This window comes from Thalassophryne amazonica, chromosome 4 (genome assembly GCF_902500255.1).
Source record: "Thalassophryne amazonica chromosome 4, fThaAma1.1, whole genome shotgun sequence".
In the NCBI taxonomy this organism is placed as follows: domain Eukaryota; kingdom Metazoa; phylum Chordata; class Actinopteri; order Batrachoidiformes; family Batrachoididae; genus Thalassophryne; species Thalassophryne amazonica.
The window spans coordinates 96,773,727-96,787,468 of NC_047106.1; the positions used below are offsets into that span (position 1 = coordinate 96,773,727).

The 13,742-nt window shown below is 41.1% G+C and overlaps 1 protein-coding gene across 1 annotated transcript in view; it reads right to left on the bottom strand.

The window, feature by feature from the left end:
* The window catches only part of ift80 (intraflagellar transport 80 homolog (Chlamydomonas)), a 353,657-nt gene that overhangs the window by 77,329 nt on the left and 262,586 nt on the right, over positions 1 to 13,742 (bottom strand). Inside the window, exon 10 of the mRNA XM_034168293.1 lies at positions 1,325 to 1,443. Coding sequence (XP_034024184.1) covers positions 1,325 to 1,443 — 119 coding nt within the window. The remainder of the gene's footprint in view (positions 1 to 1,324; positions 1,444 to 13,742) is intronic.

Genomic DNA, 13,742 nt, shown 5'->3' on the forward strand with positions numbered 1-13,742 from the left:
CTTCACTTCCATATGGCATGCCTGGCAAATTTTCAAGGTCATCTTCGTCACTGGTGTTTATGAACCCGAAATGGTGGAAGATACTACCGGTAAGCGTTTCGGGCATTTTCCTGCTAGTGTTGAAATAGAATGGCATTACTATATCAGGTTTGTTGTTCATTCAGTATGTAACAGTGAAATGGTGGCAGATAGTAGCTTTAAGCATTTTCAACACTGTGCCGTGTCTTTGAGCATAGATCTATAAATGCCACTAGAATGGACACCGGCACAGTTGAGCAGTGTCTGTCATTTTCAGCATTTCATTACAAATATCGATAATAATATGCCGTGTTTTGTAGTTAATTCTCTGACAGGGGTGGTGGCCAAGTGATTAGTGCACTTGGTTTCAGTGCAGAGGGTTCCCAGTTCAAACTCCACCCCTGCCACATTTCTCCATGTAACGTGGAGTTGCATCAGGAATGATATCCCGTGTAAAACGCACTAAATCAATATGCAGATCCATCTCAGATTTGCTGTGGCGACCCGAGTGCAAACAAGCGAGCTGAAGGGACATACTTACTTACTAAACACCCATGAACCAAGGTTAGCCTATTAGCTTAGCTGGTATGGAATTGGAGATAGGGGTGTGTTTGGGCTTTATTTGTCCTGCCCAGGTCCTACACTGCCCAAGTACAAGGCTGTCAGTCATTGGGAGAGTAAGCACTGCCAACATGTCAACACCCAGAGCAGCAGATTTTGCACTTCATATCGGCTCTTCCGGGTCTCTATAGAAAACCTATTGGCGATGTCATGCAGTGTTGTTCCAGTATATATACAGTATATGGTGCACATGCATTGTGGAGGGGGAGGGGTGTGTTTTTCCAGCTGCTAGGAATGATACAAATACTGAGATTTGGTAAGAAGAAGAAGTAAGTCCTATATAGGCCCGTTGCCGTTGCTTATCTCAAGATTCTGTAGCATCAAGCAGATGACAGTCTATGACTCTGCCTGGAAAGGACAGCAGTCCGACGCAGGTTAATTCCCCAGTCAAGGCCAGTACCATTTACAGTCGGGTGGAGTGAGACAATGTGGATGAAGTATCTTCTCCAAGGACACAGACAGGTAGCATGTGCAGGATTAGAAACCAGATGTAAATATTGGCAGACTAGCTCCTTATCCACTGAACAACCTGCTCTACAAGGGGCTTTGGTCAATAAATATAAATGAAACAGATAATACTAAGTATGTCAAAATGCAACACATGGAAAGCTTATAATTATGACATAATCAGATGATTAAATTTATTCAGGGATGAAAAGAGAGAATGTTGGTGTGAATAACTGACTTGTAGACGTAACACTGCAATGAGGTGATGACCACGAGGTGACCATAAGCCAGTGAGGCCTTGATGACACGATCTTTGAATTCCAGCACATCCACTGCGTCATTTATCACATTCCTCACCTGCAAAATGAGAAAGGTGGACAAGAAAAGACCCTGTGTAAAAAAAAAAAATACAAACAGTATAGCTGGATATACTCATAAAGTTAGTAAATGTTTTTAAGTTAGTAAGCATTTTTTATCCTTCTTAAAGAAAGGAAGCAGTATACAGTATGTCTGCAAAGTGCAAGTGGGGTCAGAGAAAGCAGTTTTTACTGTTTAAAATGTGTGAATGCACTATTTGGAGCTCATTTTTTCACCTGGATAGACAAATATATCCCCTCCGGCTTGCTCTCTGAATGAATGAAAGGGCCTTTTCCAACACCGGGTGAAAGGTGGGGTTATTTTTACAGCTTTACAAATCTTCCTCCTCTACCCCCACCAACAAGCCAAATTTACATGCAACGCAACCAGGAATTAAAAAAAACAACAGTTGCCCGCAAGGTGGTAAATTTAGCTGGCTGATTCACAAACCACTGGCAGATGTGCACTTTTAAAAAGGACTACGAGGAGGAGAGGGGGAGGAGGGAGCCAAAAAAGTGCCTGCGAGGATGAAAATAAACGGCTGACAACTCAAGACAGAAACTGCACTCGCTGAAGATGTCTAAGAGTGTATGTGTGTGACCTTGTTTCTGCACGTGCGCATACGTATGTGTGTGTGTGTGTGTGCGCATAAGTGTGTGTGTGTATATATACACAAGTGGGTGTGTACAAGTGGGTGTGTTAACCACATGTAAATGCTACCTTGTGGTTTACATGAGTTTAAACAGCAGAGAATGGTGGTGGTGCAAGAGAGGCAGCTAAACAGGCTGGTCATTGTCATCACAGGACTGCACACAGGGACAGTCCAACTGTAACATATAGAGCGTCAAGTAGCCAAATCCTGCAAAGGATTTGACCCTCCCTATAAAAGGAGTACCTTTTCGGTTTACCCGTAACGTCACAACGTGTCAATTCTGTCATTACTCCAATACAACCCCACTTCCAATGAAGTTGAGACGTTGTGAGAAATGTAAATAAAAACAGAATACAATGATTTGCAAATCCTCTTCAACCTATATTCAATTGAATAAACCACAAACACATGATATTGAATGTTCAAACTGACAAACTTTATTGTTTTTGTGCAAATATTTGCTCATTTTGAAATTGATGCCTGCAATACGTTTCAAAAAAGCTGGGACAGTGGTATGTTTACCACTGTGTTACATCACCTTTCCTTCTAACAACACTCAATAAGTGTTTGGGAACTGAGGACACTAAATGTTGAAGTTTTGTAGGTGGAATTCTTTCCCATTCTTGCTTGATGTACGACTTCAGTTGTTCAACCGTCCGGGGTCTTCGTTGTCGTATTTTGTGCGTCATAATGCACCACACATTTTCAATGGGCAACAGGTCTGGACTGCAGGCAGGCCAGTCCAGTACCCGCAATCTTTTACTACGAAGCCACGCTGTTGTAACACATGCAGAATGTGGCTCGGCATTGTCTTGCTGAAATAAGCAGGGACGTCCCTGAAAAAGACGTTGCTTGGATGGCAGCATGCATTGCTCCAAAACCTGGATGTACCTTTCAGCATTGATGGTGCCATCACAGATGTGTAAGTTGCCCATGCCATGGGCACTAACACACCCCCATACCATCACAGATGCTGGTTTTTGAACTGTGCGTTGGTAACAATCTGGATGGTCTTTTCACTCTTTTGTCCGGAGGACACGACGTCCATGATTTCCAAAAACAATCTGAAATGTGGACTCATCAGCCCACAGCACACTTTTCCACTTTGCATCTGTCCATTTCAAATGAGCTCGGGCCCAGAGAAGGCAGCAGCATTTGTGGATGTTTCGCTTTGCATAGCAGAGTTTTAAACGTGCACTTGTAGATGTAGCGACGAACTGTGTTAACTGGCAATGGTTTTCTGGTGTTCCCGAGCCCACGCGGTAAGATCCTTTATACAATGATGTAGGTTTTTAATGCAGTGCCGCTTGAGGGATCGAAGTTCACGGGCATTCAATGTTGGTTTTCGGCCTTGCCGCTTATGTGTAGAAAGTTGTAGATGTAGTGATGAACTGTGTTAACTGACAATGGTTTTCTAAAGTGTTCCTGAGCCCAGCGGTAAGATCCTTTACACAATGATGTAGGTTTTTAACAGTGGTGGGCAGTTACGATAATCCGATAACCGATAATTATCGAAGATAATGCTTTCATTATCGGATTATCTTTTTAGATAACTTTAAAAACCATTATCGGACTAATTATCTTGTGATAAATTTTTTGTCCAATAATTTTTACACCGATAATGTGGTAAATAAAGCTGAACAGCTACAAATATTTATAAAACTTAAAATCAGTTGAGCACCTACCTGTTAAATACCCCAATACCCCATCCCCGTAGACACGGTGCCTGCTCCCAGAACACCAACAACCAGTAAAAATCTATTTAAGCATAAAAATTAAAAAAGAAAAAATATAGCACCTTCAACTGCACCACAGACTAAAACAGTTAAATGTGGTTTATTAAACATTAGGTCTCTCTCTTCTAAGTCCCTGTTAGTAAATGATATAATAACTGATCAACATATTCATTTATTCTGCCTTACAGAAACCTGGTTACAGCAGGATGAATATGTTAGTTTAAATGAGTCAAACACCAACGAGTCACACTAACTGTCAGAATGCTCCTAGCACGGGCCGAGTGGAAGGATTAGCAGCAATCTTCCACTCCAGCTTATTAATTAATCAAAAACCCAGACAGAGCTTTAATTCATTTGAAAGCTTGACCCTTAGTCTTGTCCATCCAAATTGGGAGTCCCAATAACCAATTTTATTTGATATCTATTGTCCACCTGGTTGTTACTGTGAGTTTCTCTGTGAATTTTCAGACCTTTTGTCTGACTTAGTGCTTAGCTCAGATAAGATAATTATAGTGGGTGATTTTAACATCCACATAGATGCTGAGAATGACAGCCTCAACACTACATTTATTCTATTATTAGACTCAACTGGCTTTGCTCAAAATGTAAATGAGTCCACCCACCACTTTAATCATACTTTAGATCTTGTTTTGACTTATGGTATGGAAATTGAAGACCTGAAAACCCCCTTCTGTCTGATCATTTCTTAACATTTACATTTACTTTAATGGACTACCCAGCAGTGGGGAATAAGTTTTATAACAGTAGAAGTCTTTCGGAAAGCGCTGTAACTAGGTTTAAGGATATGATTCCTTCTTTGTTATGTTCTCCAATGCCATATACCAACACAGTGCAGAGTAGCTACCTAAACTCTGTGAGTGAGATAGATTATCTCGTCAATAGTTTTATATCCTCACTGAGCACAACTTTGGATGCTGTAGCTCCTCTGAAAAAGAGAGCCTTAAATCAGAAGGGCCTGACTCCGTGGTATAACTCACAAACTCGCAGCTTAAAGCAGATAACCCGTAAGTTGGAGAGGAAATGGCGTCTCACTAATTTAGATCTTCACTTAGCCTGGAAAGAGTCTGTTGCTCTATAAAAAAGCCCCCCGTAAAGCTAGGACATCTTACTACTCATCACTAATTGAAGAAAATAAGAACAACCCCAGGTTTCTTTTCAGCACTGTAGCCAGGCTGACAAAGAGTCAGAGCTCTACTGAGCCGAGTATTCCTTTAACTTTAACTAATAATGACTTCATGAATTTCTTTACTAATAAAATTTTAAATATTAGAGAAAAAAATTACTCATAACCATCCCAAAGACATATCGTTATCTTTGGCTGCTTTCAGTAATGCTGGTATTTGGTTAGACTCTTTCTCTCCGATTGTTCTGTCTGAGTTATTTTCATTAGTCACTTCCTCTAAACCATCAACCTATCTATTAGACCCCATTCCTACCAGGCTGCCCAAGGAAGCCCTACCATTAATTAATGCTTTGATCTTAAATATGATCAATCTATCTTTATTACACTCAACAAAAATATAAACGCAACACTTTTGGTTTTGCTCCCATTTTGTATGAGATGAACTCAAAGATCTAAAACTTTTTCCACATATACAATATTACCATTTCTCTCAAATATTGTTCACAAACCAGTCTAAATCTGTGATAGTGAGCACTTCTCCTTTGTTGAGATAATCCATCCCACCTCACAGGTGTGCCATACCAATATGCTGATTAGACACCATGATTAGTGCACAGGTGTGCCTTAGACTGCCCACAATAAAAGGCCACTCTGAAAGGTGCAGTTTTATCACACAGCACAATGCCACAGATATCGCAAGATTTGAAGGAGCGTGCAATTGGCATGCTGACAGCAGGAATGTCAACCAGAACTGTTGCTCGTGTATTGAATGTTCATTTCTCTACCATAAGCCGTCTCCAAGGTGTTTCAGAGAATTTGGCAGTACATCCAACCAGCCTCACAACCGCAGACCACGTGTAACCACACCAGCCCAGGACCTCCACATCCAGCATGTTCACCTCCAAGATCATCTGAGACCAGCCACTCGGACAGCTGCTGGAACAATCGGTTTGCATAACCAAAGAATTTCTGCACAAACTGTCAGAAACTGTCTCAGGGAAGCTCATCTGCATGCTCGTCGTCCTCATCGGGGTCTCCACCTGACTCCAGTTCGTCGTCGTAACCGATTTGAGTGGGCAAATGCTCACATTCGCTGCCGTTTGGCACATTGGAGAGGTGTTCTCTTCACGGATGATGCGAAGGAGATGTGTTGCACTGCATGAGGCAAATGGTGGTCACACCAGATACTGACTGGTATCCCCCCCCCAATAAAACAAAACTGCACCTTTCAGAGTGGCCTTTTATTGTGGACAGTCTGAGGCACACCTGTGCACTAATCATGGTGTCTAATCAGCATCTTGGTATGGCACACCTGTGAGGTGGATGGATTATCTCAGCAAAGGAGAAGTGCTCACTATCACAGATTTAGACTGGTTTGTGAACAGTATTTGAGGGAAATGGGTGATATTGTGTATGTGGAAAAAGTTTTAGATCGTTGAGTTAATCTCATACAAAATGGGAGCAAAACCAAAAGTGTTGCGTTTATATTTTTGTTGAGTATAGTTGGCTATGTACCACAGGCTTTTAAGGTGGCAGTAATTAAACCATTACTTAAAAAGCCATCACTTGATCCAGCTATCTTAGCTAATTACAGGCCACAGACTAAGGTTAGTTATGGAGTTCCACAAGGTTCTGTGCTAGGACCAATTTTATTCACTTTATACATGCTTCCCTTAGGCAGTATTATTAGAAAGCATTGCTTAAATTTTCATTGTTACGCAGATGATACCCAGCTTTATCTATCCATGAAGCCAGAGGACACACACCAATTAGTTAAACTGCAGGAATGTCTTACAGACATAAAGACATGGATGACCTCTAATTTCCTGCTTTTAAATTCAGATAAAACTGAAGTTATTGTACTTGGTCCCACAAATCTTAGAAACATGGTGTCTCACCAGATCCTTACTCTGGATTGCATTACCCTGACCTCTAGTAATACTGTGAGAAATCTTCGAGTCATTTTTGATCAGGATATGTCCTTCAATGTGCATATTAAGGAAATATGTAGGACTGCTTTTTTACATTTGCGCAATATCTCTAAAATTAGAAAGGTCTTGTCTCAGAGTGATGCTGAAAAAACTAATTCATGCATTTATTTCCTCTAGGCTGGACTATTGTAATTCATTATTATCAGGTTGTCCTAAAAGTTCCCTGAAAAGCCTTCAGTTAATTCAAAATGCTGCAGCTAGAGTACTGACGGGGACTAGAAGGAGAGAGCATATTTCACCCATATTGGCCTCTCTTCATTGGCTTCCTGTTAATTCTAGAATAGAATTTAAAATTCTTCTTCTTTCTTATAAGGTTTTGAATAATCTGGTCCCATCTTATCTTAGGGACCTCTTAGTACCATATCACCCCAACAGAGCACTTCGCTCTCAGACTGCAGGCTTACTTGTAGTTCCTAGGGTTTTTAAGAGTAGAATGGGGGCATAGCCTTCAGGTTTTAGGCTCCTCTCCTGTGGAACCAGCTCCCAATTCGGATCAGGGAGACAGACATCCTCTCTACTTTTAAGATTAGGCTTAAAACTTTCCTTTTTGCTAAAGCTTATAGTTAGGGCTGGATCAGGTGACCCTGAAACATCCCTTAGTTATGGTGGTATAGACTTAGACTGCTGGGGGGTTCCCATGATGCACTGAGTGTTTCTTTCTCTTTTTGCTCTGTATGCACCACCTGCATTTAATCATTAGTGATTGATCTCTGCTCCCTTCCACAGCATGTCTTTTTCCTGATTCTGTCCCCTCAGCCCCAACCAGTCCCAGCAGAAGACTGCCCCTCCCTGAGCCTGGTTCAGCTGGAGGTTTCTTCCTGTTAAAAGGGAGTTTTTCCTTCCCACTGTCGCCAAGTGCTTGCTCATAGGGGGTCGTTTTGACCGTTGGGGTTTTTCTGTAATTATTGTTTGGCTTTGCCTTACAATATAAGTGCCTTGGGGCAACTGTTGTTGTGATTTGGCGCTATATAAATAAAATTGATTTGATTTAAATGTTTCATAGCTGATGTGTAGTTCTACACTCTGCAAAACAGAGAAGACCTGCTTTAAGAAGAAATCGCTCTATCCTCTGCAAGCAAAGGAGAACTGGTCCCAGAGAGAGAGAAAAAAAAAAAAACTAATTTCTCTTAACCCCATACTAATACGCGGGCGGGCAATATCACCCAAGTCATCCAGAGGCATACATTTTTAACTTATGGTTCAACTTTTAACCAAACTAATGTTGGACAAGTTATTTAAATTAATGTCATGTCTGAAATTTTATAAAGTGAAAATATCAGATATATGTTTTAGTTTTAAAGTAATGCGCTAATTTTTAAGGTTTTAGTGTGGATATATGCTGTGCCCAGCAGTGCATTATGGGTAGGATAGGTTAATAGTACGTTCACGACATGAGAAATGCATTTGAAACACTCTGATAAGGCTCTACGGACAACAGCATTAAACTCTAGTGCCTAAAACTCTCATGAATATATTCTCTGGGTTTATAGACGTTGTTACTGTGTCTGCTTTTATTAAATTCCACGCATCTTAAATGTAGCAGACATGGATTATCTGGAATTTTGTTTTGGCAAGTTTTCAAGGTCTCTACTGCCATCTACTGGCCAGTAGTGTTCATTCGCCCTATTGATGTATCCCATAATCCCTTGCATGCCAGAGAGTCGCTGCAGTCAACAAGATACAGAGAATCAACACGATGACAGTTGTAAATGAATATTATACTACAAAAATGTATTTTTTATGCTTTTCGTCACATTAATAAGAGACTGCATGCATGATACCCTGAAAACTTGCTAAAACAATTATAACAAATAATCCGTGGCTGTTATGTTTAATCTGTGGGGAATTTAATAAACACAAACCGAATTTCAGACATATTATATATATTAGTCTCGAACAAAAAGGACAAACAGTGTTGTAAAAAACAATAAGACGTTAAATAGCAAACTTCACTTTCCTCCAGAATGACATGAACAGGAAGCGATTGTAGCTCACAGCAGCTCCCATTGAAAATAACGGAGAGACAGCCTGTGATTCTCGCATGTTTACATAAAATAAACACAATAACGTCTAGAAACCCAGAGAATATATTCACAAGAGTTTTAGGCACAATATAAAAATAGTTTTATGTTGCGATGTTAATGGTGTTGTCTGTGTGCAGTGGTTAAAGTGCAGCGTCATCAGAGCATATCAATGCAGTTCTCAGTGTTACTGAGATCTTGCAGCGAGGCGACCTCTCCGAGGTTTTGCGGGATTTGAAACGTCAATAGGGCAAATAGCAACATTTATGTGTCAAGACAATATTGAGTGCACGTTTTACAATATAATAAAACATGCGCACAACATCATAAAACATCATCAAAGTCATGAGAGCACATGACAATATTGTGTGAGAAATAGGTCATAGAGATGATAAGATAAAACATCATAAAATTCTCTCCACATGCAAAACATTTTGCGATGACACTTCCAGGGCTCCGTAAAAATGCCTGTTTTTACAAATAAAAAAATGGAATATTTTACAAAAGCACATTTATCTGTAAACACCAACACACGACACGTCACATTAACATGTTGGTTTACATAATGAATGACTGAACCAATCAGTGTTTAGCAGAGGCACATTTTACCCAGAATCCTTTGCGATCTGTCTGTGTTTGTTACAAAACCTCAGAATTAGTGCATTATTCAACATTAAAAGATATATGTTATATTTTAACTTTGTACAAATGACAGAATTGACATTAATGGAGTTATTCTATTAGTTCTATTAATGTTATTTATAAATCAAAACCATAAGTCAGCATAGCTTTATTTTCCATGACCTCCGCCTGACGGGAGCGTTATGATTGGTAGAAACCTGTGTTTTGTGGTTGCTCTCAGCTTGCGTCTGTGGTGGAAGCCATGTAGTAAACAAGAGCTTCCAGCAGGGGGCAAGATGTTCAAAGACAGAAGTGCAGGCTCATTGTTTGGGTCTGTTACAGCATTTGATGCTACCAGAAGCGATCGTGGTGTTAAAACTCAAATTCAATTTATTAGTAGTTGCAAATGTACCAGAGACAATATTGGAATTTATCGGTTTTCTGTAACTTCCGATACATTTTTGTAGTGATGGCAATTTCGAGGCCTCATGAACCAATGAGCCACTTCAACACAACTGGCTGAAAATCGACACACTGCTTCGAGGCGTTTGATACAGTTTGAAGGGTGACATCTGCTGGATTGCTTTGAGAATTACCCTGAGCGAGTGCTGTGACAAATGTAGTAATTCATGACTGATATGGTTTGTCCTTGAAAAATACTAATAAAAAATGTCATCTTCATTATTGTGTCTTTCTTAATGTAATAAATAGTCCTTACAGATGCACACATACTGGTTATGAAAGCCTTTATTGTAGACTATATGTAGATTCATCAGTCCTCAAACAATATTTGGATGGAATGCGACGGGAAAAGTGAGAAAGGCATGTGCTTCTGCCAACTTGTGCTTATGATACTGTAATTTGTAAATTAGAATAGAGGGGATAGGAGACGGTGATTGTGCAACTATCAACAATTTTTATTCAAAAAAAGAATCATTTTAACAGTGCTGGGCTTTAATCGGCTCCTCTTCTGCCTCACCACCTCTCCAGCTTTGGAGAAGACCCGCTCGCCAAAATCACAGCTCTTCAGTCACTCAGCTCAGTCTCTGATCTACCTATGAATATATAGTCTAACCTGTACCTGTGTTCATGTACTGTGTGGATAAATGTTGTATATGAATAGATGCCTGTTGTGTGTGGTGTGTGTCTGTCTATGTTAGGTCCTATGTGTATGTAGTTAACTATACTAAATGAACTCTAAACTAGACCTAAATATAAACTAATGCTGTCCCTGTCATGTAGTAATTGGCAATAACACTGTCGCTAGCAGTCTCCTCCTCTCACAAACCCCACAGTTTGTGCCGCGATTCAGATCTCATTTAAATACTTGGCGGGGTCGTATTGACACGCCCAGATTATTTGACTTTCCCGCGAAGCTTGACACGTGGTTGTGACGTAACGAGGCCACGCTCGCAGTGGTCACGTGATGGGGCGTGCTCGAAACGCTGCTCACCGACACTTCTGGTTCACAAGCTCGATGCTGTGTCGAGCAGCCTGACTCGAGCTTAACATCACTACATTTTTGGGTGGTTTATCATTTGATCTTTATCAAGATAACGGTTCAGTTATCTGATTATCTGTTATTGAAGTTAATTTTTGGTTATCTGTGCCCACCACTGGCTTTTAATGCAATGCCGCCTGAGGGATCGAAGGTCACAAGCATTCAATGTTGGTTTTCAGCCTTGCTGCTTAAGCCCCTTTCACACTGGCATATTCGTAGAGCTGCTCATTGCAGCATATCGTCTACGCTGAGTTGAGCAACTCTCTACGCCCACTTTTAGCAGCTCTACGCCGAGTTTTTACCTCCCTGCACAGCAGTATGTTGAGCGTAGGACGGAAGACATTAAACGTGTTTAATTTCTTCGGCGTAGAGTGCTGGACACAGTTTGAAGCAGGTCTGCGCAGCACAGTGTTACTGCTGTAAGGCTGTGCAACACTGCGCTCCTGTACACAACCAAAAACTGAGTGCGTCAACTGGAGAACATGAGAACATGATCACACAGCCCACAGCACCTGTGTGTTCAGAACAGGGAATCGAACCTCAACTCAGAAATCCAGAAACACAACAGAAACAGCAGGTCGGTCGCTCACTCTCTCTCTTGCGCGCGCTCTCCCTCACTCTCACTCTGTCTCTGTCTCTCCCCCTCCCTCTCTCTCTCTCTCTGTCTGATCGAACCCGTGACTTTAAAATAAAAGCGCACTCGCTGCATGTAAATGCGCTCATCAAACGCCCTGATCGATCAGGTCTGATCAAAGCTGAAAAGAGCTGTGACTCTTTAAAATAAAAGCGCACGTCGCTGCATGTCGGTGCGATCATGAGACGCCTGATCTATCAGGTCTGATCAAACCAGCGGACCTGACTGGAACAACCGGAGGTTTAAAAGTTTAACGAGTCACAGCGTTTTGTTCAAGGGAGCCTTTACCACAGCCAGACTCTGCAGCATCTGTACACAATGAAAATGATCTACAAAGACAAAAATAATAATAATAATAATAATAATAAATAAATAAATAATAATAATAATAATAATGTTAAATGACTGTTTTTAGCCGGCACCACAGCTGCAGTAGAGAACAGAGCGCACTTCCACAGAGGCAGAAATAGCACTGAACTGGTTAATAGCGGCATGGTACACACGACTGTGTGCACACATTAAAAAGGGAACACACGCAGCTGCAAGTATGAAACCAACACTGAAAAAGGGCTGAGTACACGCGCATGTCGGGCGTATTTAAATGAAACAACGCTGCAATACGCAGCTCTATGAATACGCCAATGTGAAAGGGGCTTTATGTGTACAAAGTTCTCCAGATTCTCTGATCTTCTGATTATATTATGCACTGTTGACAATGGAATCTCTAAATTTCTTGCAATTGAACATTGAAAAACGTTGTTCGTAAACTGTTGGACTATTTTGTCACGCAGTTGTTCACAAGGTGGTGAGCCTCGCCCCATCTTGTGAATGGCTGAGCCTTTTGGGGATGCTCCTTTTATACATAATCATGACACTCACAATTAGTGTCCTCTTTGTGGTGTATTCAATTGAATATAGGTTGAAGAGGATTTGCAAATCATTCTATTCTGTTTTAATTACATTTACACAACATTCCAACTTCACTGGAACTGGGGTTGTATGTTGTATGTAACTGTGTGAGGCCCTTGATTATCTTTCTGTTGTCAAAATCAACAATTTTGGTGGGAAACTGGAAACATGAAAACAAGGAGATCATATTTTGTAATTTTAGTGCCCCTTACTATTTCAGATAACACTTTAATTGGGTTTGCCCCACCAGCTGATTTCTGTATTCAAAAATTCTGCATTTACTAACTTCATCTTGTGTGAAACATCATAAACAAAACCTAATCTGAGACATCTTACATACATTAGGACAGAACAACCCACAAATTAAGCTGGTCAAATTGCCAACTCTAGTAAGGTACTTAGCCTAGGTTTAGTGTTATGTGTCGACGCGGGTTGAGGAGCGGACCTGCGTCTGACTGAACCCAGCACTAAATACCAGAAAGCGGTTCCAAAAACAAAACATTTATTCCCCTTTCGTGCAATAATTGTGTACAACATAAAAGTGCGTCTGTCTGGCGGAGTGAAGGACGGCGCGCTCTCCAGCGCCTAAAGGGATCGAAGCCCGGCGCTTCTGGACTCACGTTCACCGCCAAACACCCCCCAGGTGGACACGACAAACCGACTCTGTGAAGGATAGAAAAGGTGAGGTAAGTCAGCAGCTACGACCAATATCCTTCAAAGGCACACACTATCAGCAACACATTCAGGTCTGAATTTAAGCTTTATGTAAATGAGCAGCTTCTCACAACAGGTGGAGGATCATCACTCCGCACGCCACGGCAGTGAGAAGCGAGCTGCACAACTCTCATCAATATTCACATATACTGCGTAACAAAATGCCAAATTACTGTTAACAATTATTCAGACAATCAATCACCTCTGATGTGTGCTGACAGCATATGTCCCTCACCCGTCCTCCTTCACAGGCACGATGTGTCAAACCCAGGCGCGGTCCTCAGCGTCTCACAAACGAACATCACAAGGTCGAGTTCTCGGCAATTCTGCTTGAATCACACATGACTTAAATGCAGAACGCCATCTCATTATCTGC